Raw genomic sequence first — 24,868 nt, 5'->3', positions numbered from 1 at the left:
CTGGGTTGTGGAGATGGCTCAGTGTAGGCGAAGGCTTGTTGTGCAAGTATGTGAAACAGAGTTTAGGTCCCTAGCATCTTCGTAAAAGTTGAGTGAGGGTCTGTACCCCAGCACTGGGGAGAGGAAACAGAAAAAGGTGGGTCCCGAGGATTTCCTGGCCAGTTTGACTCACTAACCAATGAGCCCCAGGTTCAAAGAGAGACTGGTCTCAAAAAAAAAAGGGTGTAGAGTAATCAAGGAAGATCTAACACTACACACACACACACACACACACACACACACACACACACACACTGGGTAATGTATGCCTGCCGTCCTAACACCAAGGAGACAGAAACGGGAGGATTGTCACAAATTCGAGGCTAGTCCCAACTACATAATTAGTTCCAGGTCTTACTAGGCCACAAAGTAAGACTCAGCCTCTAAACAAACAAATGGGCTAGAGAGATGGCTCAGCAGCTAAGAACGGTTGCTGCTCTGTGTGAAGACCAGGGCTTGAATCCCAGAACTCACAGGGTGGTTCACAAATGCCCGTCTCTGCCTCTCCAAGGGATCTAACTAGCTCTTCTGGCATCTGCAGGCACCTACACCTCTATGTGCACACAGAAACACACATCGTGGTTCACAGCAGAGAGGTCTGTCAGTGACATGTTTCTCATCACTAGTGAGGAAGCGTGGCAATGTCACTGGGCCACCTCACCAACGAGCTTTTCATTTGCCTCTCAGGTACCAGTGCCCAGCAGGCTGTCTGAGCAACAAGGCGAAGGTCTTTGGCTCTCTGTTTTATGAAAGTGTAAGTATAGCCAGTGGCTCTTTACATCAGAAACAGGAAACCCCACCAGGTAGCCTAAAGTCAGTGGGACGTTTAAAGATAGGTCTCTCTTAGCTCAATCTGGAACGCCCAAACGGACCGATCTGAATGGACTCAGGGCTTCAAAGCTAAAACCACTTCTGGGAACTGAGACCGAAAGTCTCTGCCGTTCAGGGGTCAGCATGCTCAGCTGGAAGGGCTTAAGCAGCCAGGATGAGTTCTTAAGCCATGCAGGAATAGGATGTAGCTAAGGACAGCGGGGAGTGGTCGGTGGGCTGTGTTTCGGTCCAAGTGTTTGGGTTTTGGTTGGCCGGGGACAAATGCCTCAGATGGCGCTGGAAGAGGAATTCCACATTTGTGCTCTCTGTTCCGCGCTGTAGTCTTCCAGCATATGCCGAGCTGCTATCCACTACGGTGTCATCGATGATCGAGGTGGCCTGGTGGATGTCACCAGGAATGGGATGGTACCCTTCTTTGTCAAATCTCAGAAAAATGGCATGGAGTCCCTGAGGTACCTGTCCTCCGTGTGTGTGTGTGTGTGTGTGTGTGTGTGTGTGTGTTTTGGGAGGGTGATCCTTACTGTTTTCCTTTCTTTCTTAAGATTTATTTATTATTATATGTAAGTACACTGTAGCTGTCTTCAGACACACCAGAAGAGGGCATCAGATCCATTACAGATGGTTGTGAGTCACCCATATGATTGCTGGGATTTGAACTCAGGGCGTTCAGTAGAGCAGTCAGTGCTCTTAACTGCTGAGCCATCTCTCCAGCCCTGTCACTGTTTTCTTATTGTAGAAGTGGTTTTGAGGGCTGGGGAGTTGGCTCAGTGGGTGAAGTGCTTGCCATGCAAACACAGGGACCCATGTAAAAAGCCATGTGGGGCATGTATTTATAATCCTGGCACTGGGGAGGCAGAAACAGGAGGATGCCCAGAACTCCATGGGCAACTAGCCTACTTGCTGAGTGCCAGGCGAATAAGAGACCCTGTTCCCAACATCCTACCCATGAAAATGTGGACGGTCTCTGAGGCCCATCTCTGGCCCTCACACATATACGCACACGCTTGCACATGTGCCCACAAGCATACCCTCCCCCACCCCCACGTATTATTGAGACTTTGGAAGCATCTAAGGAAACAGGAAAACAAAAGACAGCAAGACAGCCAGTGTCCCACCGTTGACACTCGCCTGTGAGCCAGAGCTGATCCAGTCCAGGGTCACCTAGGGTTGGACCAGCCACATCTTAGGTATTTCTGATCCTTTATTCTGGCTGAAGCAGGATCACCACGAGTTTGAGGCTAGCCTGTGCTACAGTGCATTCTAACCCTGCCGGAAACCAAAAAAAAGTATTGTTCTAAGAAGGGGTCTGAGGGCCTCCCTAGGCTGCAGCTGACGAAAGGCTACACAGTTCCACTCTAGAATACTCTAAGCTCCTTGGGTTCCCGTGTTTCAAGCAGGGCAGTGTGAGGTGTGTGGCCTGCTTGGAACCTAGTATGTACTGATTCGTGTTTTCTTTTCCAGCAAATACAAGCCGTCTAGCTCCTTCACTGTGTCAAAAGTGACAGGTAAGCTGGCCAGGCCCCGAGGGAACAGAAAGATGTGTGAGCCTGGGATTGCCCCAGAAATAAATTCCCCTTCCTTGGGTCCCTTGCTTTATAGTTACCATTTCAGCCTGAGGCACTGTTCCCAGAAAGGCTCTGTGAGGGGGAGTCCTAAAGGTCACCTCTCTCACTGATTTCTAAGTACATCTGGATTTGAACTTGGCTGCACATGTCTGAGTCAGAGACACAGGATCATGGCTGCCATCTGAATACCACAGACATGGTCTGTGTGACATGGTCTGTGTCTCCTCTTTAAAGGCCTTGATGGGCGGAGTCACTGTCCTGGCAGGAGTAGATGCCAGGGAGATCTAAAACGGAAGCAGGAGCCACTAGGGACCCTCGGCTTATCCATGTGTAGATGCAAAATCACACCTGGGATGGTCAGAGGTGGTAGAGCAGGGGACAGGTTTCAAAAGCAAATATCAGTGTTCAAAGGGAGCACGTGAGAATCCCACGGAGAGAGAGACCAAGAGAGATGTCTGTGCCTGTAGACACACTGGGCTGTGGGGCTGTCTGCGCTCCACTGGTCTGTGAGTGTAGGCACACAGCCAGAACACAGCCTGTCCACAGCCCTGTGAGCTATGGCCTGACACTTTCTCTCTGTCTCCTATCCTTAGAGACGGCCGTGGACTGCCACGCCACGGTCGCACAGCTGTGCCCTTTCGAGAAGCCGGCCACCCACTGCCCGAGGTAAGAGAGACTGAGACTTTTCTCCTGCGGTGTCATCTTCTTGTGGGCCTGCCTGGGATCTGGCTCTGTCTGTGCCAGGCATGAGCAGAAGGCTCTGTGCTGAGCTGTACCCAAAAGTCAGGTTTTTTTACACTAAGCTGGAGACATCTAATTCCCATCTTAAGTCCCTCTACCCCAGATGAGTGGCAGGCTAAGATCATTACCCGGGACCCTCCACAGACACCAGAGCTTCAGGGGAGAGGGCCTCCCTACATGGGAGCTTCCCTACCCCAACTTCCAGGAAAGAAAGAGAAAGCAAGTGTCTCCTATTTGAGCCTTGACTTGCCAGAAAAGGGTCTCCTTGTCCTAGGGACCCAGTTTCTAAAATTCCCAAAGCGGCCCTTGGAAAGGGACACAGAAAGGCCCTCCTTCCTGGACTCAGGAGAACCTGGACACATCTGCTTGCTCTAAGTTGTTTCCCTGTCAGAGAAGGTGACCTCGGCCAGAGCAAAACTCAGCCACACTGTATCTGTGGTGTGGTGTGTGCCCCCAGCACCCTGAGCTAGACAGCCTTTAGAGAAGTGCAGCCACCTCTGGTGTTGGCTGTGCTGCTGTACAGGAGTCCTGGGGCCTGGAAACTAGATTCTGGAAAGGGCCCTAGGTGAAGCTTGAGTCTTCCATCCCACCCCCACCCTTCCCTATACCCCTGTCTGCACAGAGGGGCGCCTATAAAGATGCCATTAGGCACATAAGACTGGCTGGAGTATTCAAGGGGCTGCCATGGGCATTTCGTGGATTTCTTGAGTGTGATAGAGAAAGAAAAGGAAAATGGCAGGAAACATGAGGAAAACCTTGTCAGGGTCCATGTACTCATGCAGCCTTCCAACCCGACACCCTCCGGGAGCAGGCGTGAGAGTTCTCAGACTCTCGAATTGTTTTTTTAAACCCACGTACACACATCCAACATCACACAGACACAGACACACACACCACACATACACACACCACACTCACATACACATACCACATTCATACTCACACACCACACACATACACATATACACACACATACACATATACACACACATACACACATACCACACACATACACACACCACATATACACACACCACATTCATACACACCACACACACACACCACATAATATACACATATACACACAAACACATATACACATATATACATACCACACACATACACATATATATATACACATATACACACACATACACACCACACACAGATACACACACCCAACATAACACACACTTAAACATCACACACACACACACACACACACACACACACACACACACACACACCACTCTTTCCCTGCCTGCTCCTTCCATTCCTCCCAGGAGCTGCCTCAGCCCGCCCCATTGACTTCCTTCCTGCCAAGCATCCTGCCTGTATCTGGGCCAGGTGGCTTTCGGCCGCCATCTTGGCTTTGTGGTCCCTGGGCTCAGCCTGTGGTAAACTGTTCCAGACAGACACAAAGGGCCTTTTCTTAGTCAAAGCTCGTGCTTTTTCTGCCTGGCATGGGGCTTGCCAGCCACCTGGGGCCCTCCTATTTTTCACTCTGAGGAGCCCTCTTCAACCCTGGGGCCATTAGCTGGGCTGAGGCCATGACTTCCATGGTAATCTGACCCTTTCTGCCTGGAGTTATCTGTGCCCTTCTTGGAACATTCTGAGTCACTGAGGTGAGGGCTCCCCACCCTTCCTCTCCACATAGGGAAATAGCCTTAAAACCCCTATTGATAATGATCTACATTCTGCACCCAGAGCACACCCTGTCAGCACCCAGGTAAGGAAGGTGCAACCCCACAGTCCAACACGCCTGTCCTGGGGCCCTTTATTTCTCTGTGGCCGTCTCTCTGGGGCTTTTGAGTTTTATATGCATGGTTAAATAAAGACAAGGATGTGTTTACCACAGCCACCATAGGGGACAATTGCTTCCTTTCCTTCTTTGCTGGCCTTGATCCTGGACCCTGTGTGTTTGAGACGTGCCCCAGCCCTGAGCTATGATTTCTAGGTCTCTGTCCCATCTGCATACTAGCAAGATGGCTCAGAAGGTGAAGGCACTTCTTGCCAAGTCTTACAACCTGAGTTCGATCCCCAGGACCCATGTGGTGAGAGAACCAATTCCTGCAGATTGCCCTCTGACCTCTACACACAAACCACGGCATGTATAAGTCACACACACACACACACATATATGTACACGTGTGAGCACATGCGCACACATTTACTATGATTACCTCTCATTTTCAGAATCCAGTGTCCTGCGCGCTGTGGAGAGGAGCCATCCTATTGGGCTCCTGTGTATGGAACCAACATCTATGCTGATGTGAGTAACCTAACTTCCTCAGAAACCCAGTCCCAAGGTGTGGAAGCCATGACCTGAACTCATGCCAGAGCCTGTGGCTATACTCAGCCAACCTGTTCCTGCGGCCACGGCCCCTACATCCCATCCGTCTGCCTATCTGTCTGTCTGTCTGTCTGTCTTTGTGAATGGAAGCTCTAGCACCTCTCCTCTTACAAGGATGGCCTGTCCTGGTTTGAAGGTCTTTGCGGTTCACAGGTTTCATTTTCTCGGATGTTTACTCGCCGCCGTTGTTAGGGGCTCTGTTGCCGTGATAAGCACGGTGGCCAAAAAGGGTTTCTTTCAGTTTACAGCTCACAAGTCATAGACCATCATCACTGAGGGACGCCAGGGTAGGGACTCGAGGCAAGAACCAGGAGGCAGGAACCGACTACACACTGCTTTCTGGCTACTTCCTTTGTTTGCTTTCTCATAGAACTCAGGGCTACTCGCCCAGGAGCAGCACTGAGTGAGCCTAGGGTGAGCCGGGTCCTCCCACATCCATTACTGAATCTAGGAAATGCCCTACAGACTTGCCTTACAGGCTAATTGGATGGAGGCATGCTCTCATTCGAAAGTCCATCTTCCCAGAGAACTCTAGCTTGCATCAAGTTGACCAAGAACTGGCCAGCAAGTTCTTTGCATGCCACTGTATCCCTTCCACAGGTGCGGTTAATCCGCTACTGTTTCTTTTTGCCTTGTATGCTCTCAGTTGTAAGCACACAGAAAACAAAACTGTGCCCCCATCATCCCTCCTTACTCAGATGTGAAGGCCTAGTTTTGCTTTGTTGATTTTTCAGAGCTCAGCCTGTTCCCTCTGATGTCCAGGGCTTAGGGACGCAGTGACCCAGAAGGGGCAGACCCCTCCCCCACCCCACTCCCCATCTGCCCGAGCCCTGCCCCCCTCTCCCTCACAGCACATGAAATTCCTCTGAGGTCTTTTTGTCTTCATGAGTGGAAATCACAGAGCCAGCCAGACTTGTCCAGCCCACGGTATCTTCTAGCTCTACACCCTGCCAGCTGGTCGGATCATGTCTCCAGCTAACCCATCCCTCACACTTTCCCGGTCCTCTGCAAACTGCTCTCTTCCCTTGCCACCACCATCTTTGTTTCCATTTGCCTTCAATTGTCCCAGATTCCTGTAGGCGTGAAGTCACTTAGTTCCTTAAGGCCAAAGTGGCCTTCATGACTAAGCCTTTTTCCTTGTCTTTTTTTTTTTTTTCCTTTATGAGGAAAGAAAAAGCCTTCTGGAAAGCTGTTTAGCTGAAATTGAGTTCTGAAAGTTAGAGTTTTTATGAAGAAGGAAAAATATGATGTATTTCTTGTTAGAGCTCACCTAATAGGAAGCCCCCAGTTCCATCCTCAGAACTAAAAAAAGGAAAAGAAACAGAGAAAACAAAATAAGATAAGCCCCAGACTGTGGTTTTAAAATGTTTTCAGAATAAAAGAATGGGCAAAACCTTTTTTTTTTTTTTTTTTTTTTTTTTTTTTGGTTTTTCGAGACAGGGTTTCTCTGTGTAGCCCTGGCTGCCCTGGAACTCACTTTGTAGACCAGGCTGGCCTCGAACTCAGAAATATGCCTGCCTCTGCCTCTGCCTCCCGAGGGCTGGGATTAAAGGCGTGTGCCACTACACCCAGCTTTCAAAAACTATTTCAACTAGATGCAAACCTTTTAAAAAGTTGCCAGTTAACTGATAAAACACAACTCAAATTTAAATGTACTGAATGGAATAAAACAACCAACTCTTCATGTAAGAGCGCAAGAGATACACAGAAAAATGCAGATTTTTTTCATAAGAAGATATGAAAACCAAATCTGTATGCAACAAATAATATAGCAACCGAACACATAAAGCAAAAAGTGAAAAGTCCAAAACCAGGCGGCTCAGCGCCTTCCCCACCCACGTGTGAGAGCGGTGCTGCCTGGCTTTTTCTCAGCAGCTGCTGTGTCTCAAGTTTTAGACAAATACCTTGTCTAGGATCCTTATCATTTTGCAAAGGGAGAAAGTAGGGCTCAGAACAATTTGATTCAAATGCCACAGCGAAAGCGTGGCAGAGCGAGATGAGTTTACTCCCCCCCCCCTCCTCTTATTCGGCCTTCTTTATGATTATCTATATATGCTTGACAGGAGCAGGCATGCAGGTGAGTGAGGCTTTTAATGAAGGAATCTCCTTGAGCTTTGAGCCTTGGAAGTGGCAGGGCTTCTGTTGGGGCCTGGCATACAGTAATGGGTCGGTATTTGTTGCACAAAAAGAAACTGCAGTTGTTGATGCTAAAAACCCTTCAAACAGAAGGTAGGAAGGAAGGAAGAGAGGAGAAAATAGAGAAGGGGGAGGGAGAGAGAGACAGAGAGGCCACGGGCAGGAAGACGGAGCGAGAGTGTGCCTCCATCCCTAAGTTCTGCTGGCCTGTGTTTCTAGGTCACTTTGTATTCTGGGAAATGAGGCTGCCTCTTGGAAAATGTCTGTTTAGCTAAGAGATTTATTTTGGGAGTGTAGTCTCCAGACCTTTGAAGGGCCTCAGAGGGCCACGGATACAGCCATTTGCAGAGTGCCTGTCCTGGCTGCAGCTCCCTTTGTGGTGAGCTGCCGGCAGGATCGTCTGGGTGTGGCTCAGACACCAGAGCCGAGGTCAAGAGGCCCGAGCTGGCCCCAGGCGGGGGAATTACCCGTGCGGATTTCTTTCCCCACTGAACCTCAGTTTCCTTGCCTCATCTGCCGCTCAAACAAACTCCCATTGTGTGGGCATCAGGATCCCCGAGAGGAGCAGTGTGTATGTAGTTGAGCCTCCCAGCCCCTCCGCAGCTCTCCTGGCCCAATGGACCAGAACAGAGCTACAGAACCTGCCTTTGAACACACTCCCAGGGAGCATGGGATGCTGGGGGTTGTAGGCTGTTGCAGAAGGGCCTTGGAACTCAAGGACAGTCCTTGAGAGTTTGGGGTCCTGGAGATGGTGACAGTGGGTTCAGCAGTTGGTGGCCTTTGTCTATGCAGTTGCTCTGAGACAAGTCATGTGCAGCCCTGAACCTTGCTTGGAGAAACACAGTTGCCATTGCTCTTCACTGTCCCAAACTGTGAGACCATGCCTCTCCTGTCCTCGAGGGACTGTGGGAAAGTTGTTTAGCTCCTAACCCTCTATCTTTCATCTGAGAGGGATAGTAATGACCAGTGATCTCCTTGACCTTGTGGGCTTATGATGTCAGAGTGAGTGACAAGCTGGGCACACTTTCAGTGCCACCTTTGCCCGTGGCACGGCACATTGAGCAGTGGGTACGGCCTGCCCTGGGTCTCACAGCTGCCAAATGTCAGGGCTGACCAGTAAACCTCTCAGATCATAGCGGTTGTTGTGAAATGACCCTGAATTAATGTTGAGCCAGCATGTGCGGAGAGTGGACACCCTCTACGTGTGGCAGGAGAGGCAGGGGAAGGATGCGTGTCTGTCTGTCAGTCGTCAGAGATGTGAGCATCACCAGACATGAGAGGTGAGAGTGGCCTGCCACGCATCCAGGAAATGTGGGCGTCATGATATCTGGAATTCCTCAAGGGGCGGGGGGGGGGGATGAAGGACACAGCCATGGCCTCTTGGCTTCTGGAGAAGGCTCGCCTCTCATGGGGTGAATATGCAACCCCAGGGGACGTGGAGAATACTAGGAAGCCTCTCCTGGCACCTGCCCCAGCGGAAACCGATGCCTTGCTTCTGGAAATGCCAGTCCCTAGACAGGACGAACATATCTGAGGAACAGACGCAGTGACTGGCCAGTTGCCAGTCAGCACGCAATAAGCCGTTTGTGTCCACTCATAGACTGTGCCTCCGAGAAGTGGTTTCTGGGAATTCTGAAACTGAGTAATGGTGTCACCAGCGTCCCCACCGGCCTTAGGAACACATGTGGGTCTGTTGCTTCTTACTTAACCTTTTGCAGCACAGACTTTTTTGGGATTTGGAGCTTGTGCATCCTTCTTCAAGGGAGGAAAATGAAGATACTTCTCCATGACAACAGGGTGACTAGCCATGCTGCCATGCTCAGGATCGGAACCAGACCCTGCCAGGCACCGCCAGCCTGACAGGCCTCTCTGCCCAGGACCACTTGGGAATAAGGATCCCGTTTGCACCATCTGTTGACTGAAGAAGACAAGATGTGTCATCATGGCGTTAAAGACCTGGCTTTTGGTGTTTGAGCCTTGAGTGTGGGAGGCTGGAGTGGCTGCCGAGTTTTCCAGCCTTTGGAAACCATTCTAATTGCCCAGAGGTCAGGGCAAATTTTCCTGAGACCACGCAGTGCTGATTTCTCCCTAGATGGAGAGAGCACCCATAGACCAAAGAAAGAATTCCATCCAGGTTCAGCCTGGTGAGCCAGTGGGTATATGTATAGTCCTGTGGGTGACTCACAGGCCACCAGGAAGACCCATGGATGGAATTTAGGTAGCCATACCAGTGAAGATTTCCCCTGGAGTGGCTCAGGATTATACAGGAAGAAATCCCACCCAGTCAATTAACTCTAACCTCAAGAAGCAGGGGGTCTCTAAGGATCCTGGGAGCCCCGTCCGTTATTCTGGAATGTCCACAGGCTAGATTACGTGAGGGTCTCATGTAATGATCGAAGCGGCTCTGACTGAGGAGAGCCATGGTCAATCAAACCTGCAGGCAATGGCCACACACCTTCTCATGGAGTATCATGGTTTTGGAGGACGGATGTCAACCAGCCTGAAGCAGGCTCTCCCAGGAGTGCCTCCATTACAGCTCTGGGAGGCAGCACTCTGGGATGTGATCATGCAGTCACACATCTCTGGGGACGGTGGGGTACATAGCTGACTCTGCTCTTCAATGCAGAAAGAGGTCAAGCAACAGAGTCAGTGCCTTGGATGGTCCTAGTCTCCTCAGGCCACCCCCGGACCACCCCCGGACCACCCCCGGGCCTTGGCTCCTGGCCTATTAATGCCAGCAATGGTCCAGGGAAGGGAGTCTTATGTGTTCCAGCTCTGAGCCCTTCCCTGTTACAGGACACTGATGTCAGTGGGCCACGGGGATAAACCTGGTAATCTGCTACCCCAACATCCTTAACTTAATCCCATCTGCAAAGCCCCTTCTGCCGTTCACAGGTCTGGGGATTAGGCTGCGGTCATCTCTGGGGACCATTGTTATGCTGACCCCGCCCTCACCCTGGCTTCAGTTGGCGTCCACAAATCTCAAGTGGCTTTGGCAAAGTGACTGACCCTGTGTGCCCAGCGTGCTGGCCTGAGAAATGGGAATGATGGCCACCACCTGCTTCGTTGGGTCAAATAGGATAATAGGCCACAGCCGGGACCGAGATCCGGCCAGGGCCCAAATGCGCTCATACTGGGCAGGAGATGGGTCCTCCCTATGCCAACCAGCTCAGCTCCAGGGTGTGCATCTGAGACCTTCAGGAAGGAGGTGAAGACACATGTGCATCATCTTCAGGAAAAGACTGCAGCTGGTCCCACGGTAGAGCAGAGATGGAGACCATGGTCTGGGGGTGCAGTTCCAGGGCAGGGCACTTGGCTATTATTTGCGAGGCTTCGGGTTCCATCTCCAGCACACAGGGGAAAAGGGTGGAATCCACAGTATAAGCCACAAGGCTGACCCCGCCCAAGGAAAGCATGGTGGACGTGGTCAGGGAGTTAGCTCGGCAGCTCTCAGCCTTAGATGGACATCAGACACCCTGGTCCCAGGCTGCGACCACACTGGATGGTCTTGCTCCTAGGTGAAAAGTAACGGATGTGTCCTGCCCATCTTCTGTCCCATGAGTCTTGGACTTGACTCTGAAGTGGCTCACCCGGCACCGGCCTGGTATGCACTAGACAGCTGAGAGCATCCGCCTGTGTCCACGATGCCCAGAGTCACTGCATACCAGCCACCTTAGCCTGCTTTCTCCTCCTGGGACATGATGTGTTCACTCCTACCTCAGGGCTCTGCACAGTCTCCTCCCACTGCCTAGAATGCTGCAACTGGAATGTCTCTGTCCCTAGTCTGTCCTCTGCTGCTTTGGAGCAACCTCTTCCAGCCAGCTGCCAGCCACCTCATGACCTAGTTTTATTTCCCTCACAGATCTCCCTTGTGTGTGTGTTTGTGTTTGCTAGCTCCCTTGATGCCATGGAAGCAGGGTCTTCATTAGGTCCCCACTAAGTTCCCCGAGGTTCAGACACACAGTGTGACCGCTCTGAAAGGTATTTGTGGGTGACAGATGAGTGACAGAGCACATCCTCTGAGGGTCATTCCAGAGCTGAGGTCGCGTGGGCTGTTTCCTGGGGTCAGCGTGATCCGGAGCACCAGGTCCCGGGTCCTGGTTCTGACACACAGCCTCCTGTCCCTGCAGACTTCCAGCATTTGTAAGGCTGCTGTGCACGCAGGTGTCATCGTTGACGAGGTTGGTGGCTATGCAGATGTGATGCCCGTGGACAAAAAGAAGAGCTACGTGGGCTCCCTCAGGAACGGGGTGCAGTCGGAGAGGTAGGGCTGGCCCTCGGGCCCGGCAGCTCCTTACTTTTCAAAGCTGGTTAGTTCATCGTCACTACCGGGTCCTGGCCAAGCCTTCGATCCTCTCTCTGTCCATTCTTTGGCTTTCCAGGTTTTCCTTTTCTATGTCTTTGTGGAAAATGTAGGAATATTAGATATTCCTGGATCCTAGCATCTGTCTGCTGTCCATCACCTGGGAAAACAGCTGTGCATTTTTTTTTGTTTGTTTATTTTTTTGGCATGTAGGCTTCTACCTCTCATTCCTCATGCGTGCACACGTGTGTGCATGTGTGTATATGCACACACATGTGCATGCATATGTGTGTATGAGTGTGCATGTGTGTGCGCACATGTGTATATGTCTATGCATGTGCATGTATACATGTGTGTATATTGCACACATGTGCATTCATACATATGTATATATGTGCATGTATACGTGTTTATTATGAGCGTGTGTGTGTGTGTGCGTGCATGTGTGCATTTATTCCATAAGACATAGGGAACCAAGTTTTACTGCCCCAACAGCTCTGAAAGCTGCACACATGCTATATAAATGTTCTCTGGCAGTGTAGTCTTAAAAGCTGTATGGGGAATGCAGGACCCTGTAGACATTTTTGATGTCCACCTGCCTGTGATTTGGACGCCTGTCACCTCAGCCTGGTGGCTAGTCTCCCTAAGCTGTTTTTATCTCTGTGAATTGAGCACAGCAGGACCAAGGGACTGTGACACCCACTTCTCCCTGCAGCTGCATCTGTGTTTGGTATTTCTGCCAGCTTCCCCAGCCTCATGGGATGGGAGACAAGTCATTGAGACAGGGCCTGGTGGTGACAGGCAGGAAGTAAGGGCCTTGCTGACAGCTCTGGGGTTGTTCTTATGCAATCATAGGGCTAACTTCCTGCCCCTGCTGTGTCTGCTGGCTGTAGTTTGGAGCAGTGCATGTGGCTCCAGGCACTTTACCACTATCTAGGGCCATTCACACTTTGAGGCCTGAGCCACAGTGATAAGCTCCCTTCTTGTGGGACATTGGCACATACTCTCAGATTCCCCAGCTGACCTCTGAGGCTTTAGCATGACTTTCTAGAATGTTTTTCAGGATAGCCTTTGGTCCTGGCCTCTAGGCTAATTTTGTTCGTGTGACCCTATTCTGTGGAAATGGATTGCAAAGACCCATTTCCCATGTGGTTTCCTCCTGAGGACATACACTTCAGAGAAGGCCCTGCTTCCTCTACCCTCTAGCCTTGCTAAAGGATTGTCAGGACACCTTCCTAATGCAGATAGAGTTGAGGTCCTGGCTCACACTGATACATCCTGGCTGCCGTGGCCTTTCATTCTCATGATTCTGGAGACCGCAGAGGTATGAGCTTGTGAGGTAGTGGATGCTGCTTTCTTGTGTTCTCTGACATCCGAGGTCTGTCTCGCTCCTGTACTATGTGATGGGCCTAGTGAATCCTGTAAGTCTCAGGAGCTTCCTAAGCCTTGTGAGGCTCATTTCTCCCCCCAGGAGGGAAAGTTGTGATTGGGAATGGAAAGCTACAGCAAAGCGGCTCCTATGAAGTGGATGACGGGGTCCAGCAACCCTGGCTGCTCTCTCCAGTTGTTCCAAACCCTGAAAAATGGGTCCTTTTTACAGGAGTAGGTGGCTTCACTTCTAGAGTCACCTGAATTGGCTTTCAAAGGAACATGAAGCCCTCACACACGTTCCCTTCTCCTGACACAGTGGGGCTCTTTAATCCGTACCCACTCCTGTGGCTCCTCCACATGGGAGGCCCTCATGTTCCCAGTCACTGGATCCATCAAGGAGTGTGAAGCTGGACCCCTGTCCTGTGGTGTAGGCCTGGCCACCTGGTAGGGACAGACAGAAGTGAGACCCAGGCGAGAGAGCAGGTCACTGTTGTCAAAGTATAAGAAGCTTGGGCCCTTCTTGGCCACGAAGCTCCAGCAGACATGTTTGGGCATGGCAGACATGTTTGTCTTCCTCCAGCATCCTTGATGCTTGAAGTGACGTGACTGGGAGGTCTTCGTAGCCTGTCCCAGTGAATTGCAGGAACTGGTTTCAGATCTAGTAACTGCTAAGACCCTAGAGGGGTTAGAGGTGGTCCCAATGGTCATTAAGTTATAGGACATTCTGTGGCCAGTGTTTTCCAAATAGCACTTCATTTCTAATTAAAATAATTTTTATTTATCTTTACACTGTGTGTGTGTGTGTGTGTGTGTATGTGTGTGTGTACTCATGTTCCACAGCAACATGTAAAGGTCAGAGGGCAATTTACAGGAGTCGGTTCTCTCCTCCACATGTGGGTCCTGGGGGTGGAACTCAGATGGTTAGGCTTGGCAGCAAGCCCCTTTATCTGCTGAGCCATCCCACTGGCCCCCGTTATTTTCATTTTGTTCATTTGAGATAAGGTCGCATGTAAACCAGGATGGCCTCTGACTCACTGTGGAGCTGAGGATGTCCTTGAACTTCTAATCTTCCTGCCCCGACTTCCCAAGTTCTAGGGTTATTAGGCCCGTGGTACCACTCCTCGCTTGGCAAACAGTATTTTAAGTCCTGAGTGGTAGGGGGTGCTACCCACGCTAGCTGATGTGACAGCTTTGATTTCACAATGGTCTTCTTGGGGAAGGAGGTTTCCTGGAAGTTGTGAAAGGTGGGTGTGGGGCGTGAGTCTCCAGGACAGCCTGTTCTCTCCCAGTCTTGCGGCTTACATGGGCTGGGCAGCATCCTCACAGAGAGCAGGCACCAGCGTAGATGTCTGCCAGGCTCGGGCTCTTCCTAAACCAGGGCAACGGGGCATTCCCGGTCACCTGCCCTGCACAGTAAACTGTGTGCAGGGGGTGTGTTCAGACAGGCTTTTGCCTGGCTGTGGAATTGTTTAGTCAACAGTATGAGCAACTCTGACCTGGGCTGAGGAAGGGCATGGGTAACAGAGATAATCTCTACCCTAAGGGTCAACAGACACACCGAGAGCGCCACAGGCCCCAGCAGCTCCAGTAGCCTCTGTAAAAAAAAAGTGTGGAGGTTTTTGCTGCATTTGACTTTAAGCCCGGGACTTCAGATGTCTCTCAGGAGCGAGTGCTTGGGCAAACCTGGATTTTCAAAAGTACAAAATGAGGCTCAGAGAAAGAAAGGGAGACAAATGGGGTCTGCTTGGGGGTCATTTTGGTTTGGTTTGATTTTGGGTTTATTTTCGTTTTCGTTTTCCCTGAGGCAGGAGCTCATTATTGCATCTTAAAAAGCTCAGGCTAGCCCAGATCCCCCTGCCTCAGGCTCTCACATGCAGACTCTGACAGTCTCTGTCAGTACTGGGGTGAGACTTGGTCCAGCAGGGCTGCACATACATCTGTCTAGGGGGAGAGCTGCATGTGTGCATAGGGACAGCAACAGCAGCATCCCCCATCCTTTCCCCCTCCCTCCCTCCCTTCCTCCCTCCTTCCTTTCTTCCCTCCCTCCCTCTCTCCCTCCCTCCCTTCCTCTCTTCTTCCCTTTCTCCTTCCCTTCCTACACTGACTCGAACCCAGGGTCTCACCACTCTAGACCAGCACTCTCATTCCGGATCCACATCTCCAACCCCTCTTTTTTGCATTGTATTTTTGGGACCGTTTCTTCCTTAGTATCACGGGCTGAACCTGAATACACTTTGTAGCCCAGATAGGGCTTGGACCAAGGATCCTCAGGCCTCAGCCTCCCGAGTAGCTGGGAAGAGAAGCCTGCACAGCAGACCCAGCTTCAGCATCTCTTAGCAATGAGAAGGCAACCCTTTCCTTTCCAAGGCCAGAGTCAGGGACCTCTGTGTCCCAGGACTTCATGACTCCGGAGGCCTGTGTCCCAGGACTCCATGACTCCAGCTGCCAACCCATGGAGGCACAGGTTGTGCTGCACCAGAAGTAGCTGTCCTATTGCTCACTCCAGGCAGTGCTAGAAGGTTCCAGATGGCAAGAGCTCTTCCTCCCAGATGCAAGCACTGCTGGGCTGCCCTGCCTGCCCTGTAGAGGTCTGGTTCCAAGGCTCTCTGCAGAGACCCAGGCCAGCTATGCCCTGGCCTTCAAGAAGGCCTCCCTGCCCCTCTCCTCTTTTGTCCTTCGTAGGATTCGAGAGGCTTTAAAAAGAGGTAGTAAAAACAATGTGTGTGTGTGTCCTTGGAATATGTGTGTGTTCATGGAGTGTATGTGTATCTATGGAGTGTGTGTGTGTATGTATGTATGTATGTATGTGTATCACAGAATTTGTTTGTCCATGGAACATGTTTGTGTGTGTACCATGGAGTGTATGTGTGCCACAGTGTGTGTATGTGTGTGTATGTATGTGTATGTGTACTACAGTATGTGTGTGTACCACAGTGTGTATGTCCATGCAGTGTGTGTACCATAGAGTGTGTGTGTGTCCATGGATGTGTGTGTGTGTGTGTATTGTCAGAGGACAGATGTAGGGAGTCAGTTCTCTCCTTCCACCTACTTGAGACAGGATCTGCTGAGCAGAGTACTCCAGACTAGCTGGCCATGAGAATTCCTGTCTCTTCCATCTAGCTGTGGGGATCCGGGAATACAGATGACTTCCAGCACATTGGCCTCTTACTTGGGTTCCGGGGATCAACCTCAGCTTCTCAGGCTGTGCAGCTAGCTCTCCCACCTGCTGAGCCACCTCCTGGGTCCTAATAGTAATAATAATAATATATATATATATATATATATATATATATATATATATATATATGTTTTAGACAGGGTCTCACTGTAATAGCTTTGGCTGACCTAGAACTCCCTGCGCAGACCAAGCTGGCCTCATAATCAGAAATCTGCCTGCCTCTGCTTCCTAGGAGCTAGGATTAAAAGGGTACACCACTATGCCTAGTCCACGCTTATTTTTGAGAGGGGACTGCACTGGCGGCAGGGGCGAGCACTGTGGATGTTTCGCCATACTGTCTGGGTGGTTGGCTCACGGTACTCCCCAGCACATGCTGTTTGCTCACTGTGATGGCGTCATATCCGGCTGCTTCCTTCCCCATCCATTTTTCTGAACTAATCAGATGAGGAACATCTTGGTGCAATCCCACACACTCCTAGGTGGTCCCTCAGATAACTTCCTTTTAGTGAATGGCCCCAGCTACTACCATGCCCCTTCAAGTCTGCACCCGTCTCCTACAGAGCCCTTCCTGCCAATGGATTCCTGCTGTGCTGGGAACAAAAGCCACCTGCCAGTGCCCAGACACACCTCTCCTCCACACAGTGTCCTCCCCTGGCACAGCCCCACCATGCTTCCACCTCATGGTATTTCCTTGTTTTGGAACATATGGAGGCTATTTCTACCCCAGGGCCTTTGCACTTGCTGGCTTCTGACCCTGAGCCTTCTCAGCTCCCCGTGTGCCTGTGGCTGATCTTTTCTGCCGTTTAAATCTGAAGACAAGTGATGCCCCTGGCCGGCACCCTTCTCCCTCCTGACACTGCCCCCCTCCAGACCCAGCCTGTCCGTTTTTTCCCCACGTCATTACTCTGTGTCATTTCCTTGCACGTGTCTGTCTGTCTGTCTCGTGTAAGCTCCTTGAAGGCCAGAATCCATCTGTTTGGCGATCATCCTCCACAACATACTGAACCCGGAGCCTCACTTGTATTAGATCTGTAGTGAACAGTAGTCGAATGACAGACAAACTGTTGAGTCCAGCAAGTCATTTAGAACTGTCTGGAGGCTTCAGATAGCTTCAAATTCTTTTTTTAATGTTTTTTAAAAGATTTATTTATTATTATATGTACTTACACTATAGCTGTCTTCAGACACACCAGAGGAGAACATCAGATCTCATTACGGGTGGTTGTAAGCCACCATGTGGTTGCTGGGATTTGAACTCAGAACCTTCGGAAGAGCAGTCCGTGCTCTTACACACTGAGCCATTTCTTCAGCCCCCCATTCAAATTCTTTAATACCCTTTATGAAAGCTGACCATCCCAAGGGTTCAGCGGATGGCTAGGCAGGTAAAGTTTGCACAGCAAGTATGGGGACCTGAGTTCAAATCCCCAGCTCCCACGTAAAGCTAGGCATGGCAGTGCGTGTTATAATGATGAAGAGAGGCCTGTCCTGGAGGCTTGCTTGTCACGCAGCCTAGGCAAAGGGCTAACTCCAGCTAACCCTGTCTTAAAAGTAAAGTGGAGAGCAATTGAGATACCAGTTGTGGTTCATCCTCACCCCCGACTCCCCTATAATCTTCTAAAACAGCCTCAGAAGCTATGCCTTCTCCAGACATTTGTGGGGGTCTCGAGCTCACCATAAAGAGCGTCTGAGGGTTGGGTTTGTGAAAGGCAGGGCTAGGGAGATTACTTTATGATTTCTACACCCTACACACCTTCCTCAGACACACTTAAGTGTTGTGGCTTCAGGAAGAGAGCAGAGTCACCATCATTCACATGGGGACCCCGTTGCTGGGCTCCCTGCTATCAGGGGTGCAGACACTACCCTGAAGGGCTCCATAGTACCAGGCAAGATGTTGGGTGCTCCAGCCAGAATCCTCCAGCCTGGTTGGCAGCCTTAGGCCTCCCTTGTCACGGTTGCGTGTGCCAGCACCCAGCCTCCTGCCAGAAAGCTTTCCAGTTCTCTTCCCCCACGTGGCTTGCTCACGTGTGGGGCAGGCAGGGAACACGTGGCCCTGGGTGGTTCTCCTGCCTGCTCCTGGCTACTCAGTGGACAGAACCCTGGGAGCTGTTCAGCCTGAAACCCAAGGGGTAGAAAGCACTTTTGAGAAACCAGCTGCTGGGTGAGCCTGACCCTGGGCAGCTGCCTCTCCCTCCCCCCCACCCCCATCTCTCTGCTTGGTCTTGGCAGCCCCTGAGAATATCCCACCATGTCCTGGTCTCACGCCTCTGCCCCGCACCATGTCTCTGAGCATGCTTATCTGATACGTTTTTCCAGGGTTCAGCCCTGGGGTAGCCAAGAGCATGGGGCTGCCACAGGGAAGGCAGAAAAACAAGCAGGAATTCCAAGCAGCTGTTCCCACAGGACTGTAGCGCTCTGGGCCGCCCAGGGCCTGGCCAGCTATCAGGCCTAGGAGTTTGATCCAAGCTGGGCTCTCTGGTTCCCGGCGGAGACCCTGCAGGAAACAGCATTGATACATTGTGGCCAGGCTGTTCAGGCATCTTCATAAGATGTTGTAACTAAGGCCATGCTTCCCCAGTGAGCCTAGGACCTCGCAGGTTAACAGGCCACCCTGCACGCCTCCTGCAGGAGGTACCAATTAGTGCGATGTTTATGAGAAACATTTTGGCTGCTGTCGAGCTCTCAGATGCACCCAGGCCTTTAATTTATTGTTGTTATCATGATTATTTTTGTGGGATGCTGAGGGTGGAAACTGGAGCCTTGTGCTAAGCCAGTAACTATATTGCCATATCCCCGGCACCATTCTTTACCCCTTAAAAACATAATCTTGCTGTGTAGCCCATGCTAGCCTAGAATTCACGGTCCTTATACCTCAGCCTCCCAAATGTGCCACCAGTTTCGGCTCATTCCTGGACTCTGATCCCACAATACCAACCTCAGTGGCTGCAGGTCTCACAAGTGGGTGCACGAAACTTCTAGATAGCGGTGGTCTTGTCTGCCAATGAAATGACTAGAAAGAACTCCGTCTCCATCTCCAGAATCCCAGATAAATATAACGTAAGCCTAGCAGGGTTCTCTGCAGCTGAGAAAACAGAGTAAGAACATTCTAGTACACAGGGGGCTGAGGTAGGAGGAGCGCCACAGACAGACCCCAGCTCCGAAAACAAATAAACAAAAGTAAAACTCTAAGTTTTGTTATAAAGGGAAGAAAGCGAGAGTCGGATCAGTGTGTGTGTGTGTGTGTGTGTGTGTGTGTGTGTGTGTGTGTGTTTGCATCCATGGGATGGCTGGGTAGAAGGTAGTTGATGGGATATGGCAACCCCAGCTGCAGAGGCCTCAGGGGAGAAGAGCTCACTGAGGAGCAGTGTGGCAGGAAAGGGAGGCCTCCTCCTTTACAGTTTACAGCTGTACACAGGGCATCCCATGCACCAGCTAGGACTCTGCTTTTCCATTCAATAGCTTATTCCGTGTGTGTGTGTGTGTGTGAGAATATGTGTGTGTTTGTATGTGAATATATGTATATATATGTGTGTGTGTATATATATATGCATATATATATATATGAATGCATGTGCCTGTGTGTTATGTGCTTGTGTGTATATGAGGGTATTTGTGTATGTATGAGGGTGTTTGTGTGTATGAGTGCATATGTGTGTTTGTGTGTGAGTGTACATGTGTGTGTTTGTGTGAGTGTGTATGTCTTATGTATGTGCTTGTGTGTGTGTGAGTGTATAAGTGTATGCTTGTGTGTGTTTATGTGTATATTTGTGTGTGAGTGTATATGAGTGTGCATGCACGCATGAGCACGCATGTACGTGCACATGAAGTTCAGGGGGTCCAGGGATCAGGCTCAGGCTCTGTCCACTGAACTTTTTGCCCAATGAGTCACATCCCTAGCCTTTATTTTTCCTTTTAATTCTGGTGTAAGGAGAGGCTCCCAGATGACAGTTGTCACGTGAGACTGTGAAGCTGGGCCAGAGTTCCTAGCACGTCTGAGAGCACACTCAAGTGACTGGCAGGCCTAAACCCTAAAAGCTCTTAGAGGAAGGTAAGCATGAGTGTGTGCGATTGTGAACGAGCTATTGCCTTGTTCAGTATAACACCAAAAGCATAATTGTGAAGAAAATGATAAATTGGGTCATCTTAAACCTTTGTATTTAAAAGACACCATTAAGAAAATGAAGAGGCCGGGCGTGGTGGCGCACGCCTTTAATCCCAGCACTCGGGAGGCAGAGGCAGGCGGATTTCTGAGTTCGAGGCCAGCCTGGTCTACAAAGTGAGTTCCAGGACAGCCAGAGCTATACAGAGAAACCCTGTCTCGAAAAAAAAAAAAAAAAAAAAAAGAAAACGAAGATAAGAGGGACGGAGAGATGGCTCCATGGTTAAGGGCCTTCAGCACTCTTGCCTGTAACTTAGCTCCGGGGGTTCTGAATCCCTCTTCTGTCCTTCTGGGCCTGCGTGCACACAGTGCATATGCAAACACTTGGGAACACACATGAAATAAAAATAAATAAGTTTTAAGAGAAGACAGAAAAGTAGACACCGAGTAAGTAAGCTCAGAGAGCAGGTTGTGTGGCCGCCAGCAAGAGGCCTGGCTAGGAGCTGGGCGTTGTTGCTCGCCTTTGATCTCAGCACTCTGGGGGCAGAGGCAGGCAGATCTCTGAGTTGGAGGCTCTCCTGGTCTACAGAAAGAGTTCCAGGACAGGCAGGGCTACAGCTGTTGTTTTCTGTCTCAGAAAACAACAACAAAATCCTGGCTGTCTGTAGACAAGAGAGTGAGTGGCCTTACAGGAGACCTCTGTGACCAGGCCCTAGACCTGTGAGAACATAAACTTCCTCTCAAAGGAAGGAAGGAGAGTAATAAAGAGAGGTAGGCTTCAGGTTTGTAAGGGAGGGAGAGAGGCCGGAAGTCTAGCTACAGAATGGGAGAACAAGTTTCCAAATTCTGTATGTACTAAAGGATTTCATAGCTCGTGTGTGTGTGTGTGTGTGTGTGTGTGTGTGAGAGAGAGAGAGAGAGAGAGAGAAAGAGAGAGAGAGAGAGAGAGAGAAAGCATGTGTGTGCTTGCAAGTGGGAATGTGGCCTGTCTGTGAACTCTTACAACTCAACATTATGGTAACTCAGTTGGGGACTTTGGAGATGAGACTGGGCTGTATCTTGGTGGCAGAGTGCTTGCCTGGCATGCACAGGGCCTTAGGTTCCATCCCCACTACCACGTTAAAAAGAACTGCCCACACCAGGAAATCCATCTGCCCAGCCATGCTCCAGGGACAGCTTCTGGACCAGGGAGAATCTCTCAGCAACGGAGATGCAGATTCAGGCCAGAGTACCCAGAGTATCTGCACAGCAGCCATAAGACAACAACAGCTGTCAGTGGGGCTACAGAGCATCTGAAATGCTCAATGCATTGTGGGTAGGCACAGATACAATGTGGCCACTTGAGAAGCCTTTAAAAGGCGAATGTAGGTTGATAGCAATCCACCTCCCAAGCTACACCTCTGTGGGTGGAAAGCACATGTTTTCCAGAACAGACAAATTCACAGAGGCAGAGGTGTCAGCACAGAAGGAGGGGAAGCCGGAAGGACCCCTATTAATGCTTCCTCATCTCGTGGGTGTATATACCTAGGCTCTGGTGTAGAGGCCAGAGGACATGGCTGAGTTTCACAGGGCAGTATAGTTCTGTAACGGGGTTTTCAACATCTGGTTGAGAGCTAGGAATGCAGTTCAGTGGCACAGTGCTTGCCCAGCTGGCCGGGCATGCATGAAGCCTGGGGTTCAATTCCCAGCATGGCATAAACTGGAGGTGGTGGCACTTGGGAGGGGAAGGCATCAGGATTAGGAGTTCAGGGTCATCTCATCTATATAACGAGTTGGAGATAAGCCTAGGCTGCATAAGGCCCATCTCAAAAACCAACCAAGGGCCTGAAGGACTTGTCTCCCATCAGAAGAATGTGGTTTTGATTAACCGTGTGCCTCTCTTGATTCCTCCCCTGTATGTACCAACAGTAACAATAGCCCTGCCTGGAAAGGATAGCAGACCCATGATGGCAGATTTGGGTAGCATTCGGGTGTGTGTCCCCTTCAAGCCACCCCTTAAATCATCTGTCAACCAGATGTCTGAGACAGGTGTCAGTAAAACCCAGAGAGTCGCTCCGCAACCTCAGCCTGGGCTCACACCGCAGCTTCCTGTCGGCGCGAGTGGGCTCGTCCAGCTGGGTGTGACTTCTGTGGGCTCTGACCTTACCACATTGGCCCTATCGGCCATTCCTTTGCCCACAGCTCTCTCTCATAACTTCCTTCTCCCTCTTCTCTTGCAGCCTGAACACTCCTCAGAACGGAAACGCCTTCCGGATCTTCGCCGTCAGGCAGTGAATGTGGCGACCTGGGGAGAAGGGGGTGTCATCTACTGGGATTCGGGGTCCTGCTTTTTATCTGTACTTTGTCCTTTGGGGGTGGGGGGTGACAGAGAGTCAGGAATCTTCCTTTTGGTGTCATTGAACGTCCTGGGCCTCCATGGCCTTTGGCAGGGTGACCGAGCATCTTCCCCCTCATGAGCAGCGTGCCGTGGAGTCTCTTGGCTGGACAACCAGTGCCCAGACTGGCCAGGTGGCGGTCCCCATCTGGTGGCTCATCTCCTCTCAGGAGCTGCTCACTAAGACACTCCTTGCCATGTTTTCTTTGGTGGTGGAGGGGGAAGGCTTTCGAACCCTCGAGGATACAGGTTTGAGGTGTGTCGTGAATGGGGCTCTTGCCTGGGTGACAAGAGTTGACAGCTGTGAGGTTACAGTCCGTCCTACCGACAGAGAAATAGGCTCTGTGTTTGCTGGTCAGACAGATGGGCTGCAGGGAGAAGCCCCGGCCAAGACCTGGGCTCTGCCCTGGTGGTGTCTATCCGTGCTCACGTTCCCTAACCTTTTTGGCAGTCACGTGCTTATATGTCCAGCAGAGCTGGTCTATTTAAAGTTGGTAGCACTCCAGAGATTTATCTTGTCTTTGTCCTTGTCTGTGTGGCCTGTTCTCACATGACCTTTGGTCTCATGGAGGACCAATACATCAGGAGCCTTCCCAACCATTCCCTGACCCTGTGGCATCTGCCCCACCCTCGGCAGATCTAGGTGTCCTCCTCTGGAGTTTGGCTTCTCAAGAGGCTCCAGGTCTCAGATGTCTTCTCACTCCTTAGAATAAGGGCTGCCTCCCGGCCACCCGCCGTCGAGAGTGACAACTGAACGTCACTTCCCCCTGGTTTGGGTGACCTAGTTTTTAAGCTGTGGGAGGAATAGATTCCTGGCGCATTCCTCGTGGGGGTTAACGGAGTGGCCTGTGGTTGTAAAACCACCCATGACACACCAGCCACCAGAAAGAGGTGCCCGGGACACACAGGAAGAACCCCTCAGTGCCTGCCAGCATCCCCAGGCTCCAAGAGTGTGGTGAGCCCTGGCTCCCATCACTTAGGAGCCTGGTCCAAACCCACTGTAAAATGAAGCATGCTTCTGTAAACAGCTTTACTCTAGAGAAGGTGGAATCCCACCCCAGTCCTGAGCATGGGGCAGATTGCCGGTGAGTGCTAGCCTCAAACAGGGTTGCCTGCTCCAGCCAAATATTTCTTAGACCAAAAAAAAAAAAAAAAAAAAAAAGGGAAGGGGGTTAGAAAATAAAACAAAACACCGTCCCCCCAATCGAAAGGCTGGGGAGGTGGCTTGGTGGTTAACAGATCTTGTTGCTCTACTGGAGGACCTGCGCTCAGTTCTCACTCTTCACAGGCCGTTCAGGAGATCTCTGCTCTCCACAGGCACCACACACATTCACAGGAGCAAAGTACAAATGGTTCTTTAAAAAAAAAAAAAAAAAGAAAAAAACCCTAAGGGAGTCTGAACAAGACTCTCCCCCTAGTTGGGTTAAATGTTTATTTGTTTGAGACAGTTTCACTATGGTAGTCCAGGCTGGCCTTGACGTCATTATGTAGCCCAGGCTGGCCTCCTGAGTGCTAAGATAGCTTCCCCCCAATCCACCCCTTGTGGGGAGTTCATAAAAAGCACATAACCTCGCACCAGCTCTAGCTAGCCGTTCACTAGGCTGTTTCTGCCTCAGGGGTGTGGGTGTGGTGTCTTTGAAGGCATAAACTCTTCCACTCCAGATGTTGGAGCAGACATCTGCTCAGTCTGTGGAAGGGGACTTCTGGTTGCTACCAAACATCTGGGAAACTTCCCGAAGCAAGGAGTGCTGCCGTAGGACCCTTCACCAAGCCAGCAGGGCAAGGCTGACATGGTAAGGAAAACCACACCCCTTCTGGGTATCTAGAGTGAGCAGTCAATCCCATCTTCAGGGAACTTGCTGTGTGAGTCTGTACTGAGGT

The 24,868-nt window shown here is 50.7% G+C and overlaps 1 protein-coding gene across 2 annotated transcripts in view; it reads left to right on the top strand.

Moving 5' to 3' along the window:
- The window catches only part of Crispld2 (cysteine rich secretory protein LCCL domain containing 2), a 59,836-nt gene extending 35,451 nt beyond the window's left edge, over positions 1-24,385 (top strand). For both annotated transcript variants that reach the window (XM_021169838.2, XM_021169837.2), the window contains exons 9-15: positions 727-793; positions 1,192-1,322; positions 2,332-2,375; positions 3,029-3,101; positions 5,373-5,448; positions 11,796-11,929; positions 22,833-24,385. In XM_021169838.2, coding sequence (XP_021025497.1) covers positions 727-793; positions 1,192-1,322; positions 2,332-2,375; positions 3,029-3,101; positions 5,373-5,448; positions 11,796-11,929; positions 22,833-22,887 — 580 coding nt within the window. In that variant the 3' untranslated portion in view covers positions 22,888-24,385. The remainder of the gene's footprint in view (positions 1-726; positions 794-1,191; positions 1,323-2,331; positions 2,376-3,028; positions 3,102-5,372; positions 5,449-11,795; positions 11,930-22,832) is intronic.
- The last annotated feature ends 483 nt before the right edge of the window (positions 24,386-24,868 follow it).

This window comes from Mus caroli, unplaced genomic scaffold (genome assembly GCF_978045245.1).
Source record: "Mus caroli unplaced genomic scaffold, Mus_caroli_1 scaffold_10, whole genome shotgun sequence".
Classification (NCBI taxonomy): domain Eukaryota; kingdom Metazoa; phylum Chordata; class Mammalia; order Rodentia; family Muridae; genus Mus; species Mus caroli.
This window is presented reverse-complemented; position numbering and strand designations above follow the sequence as displayed.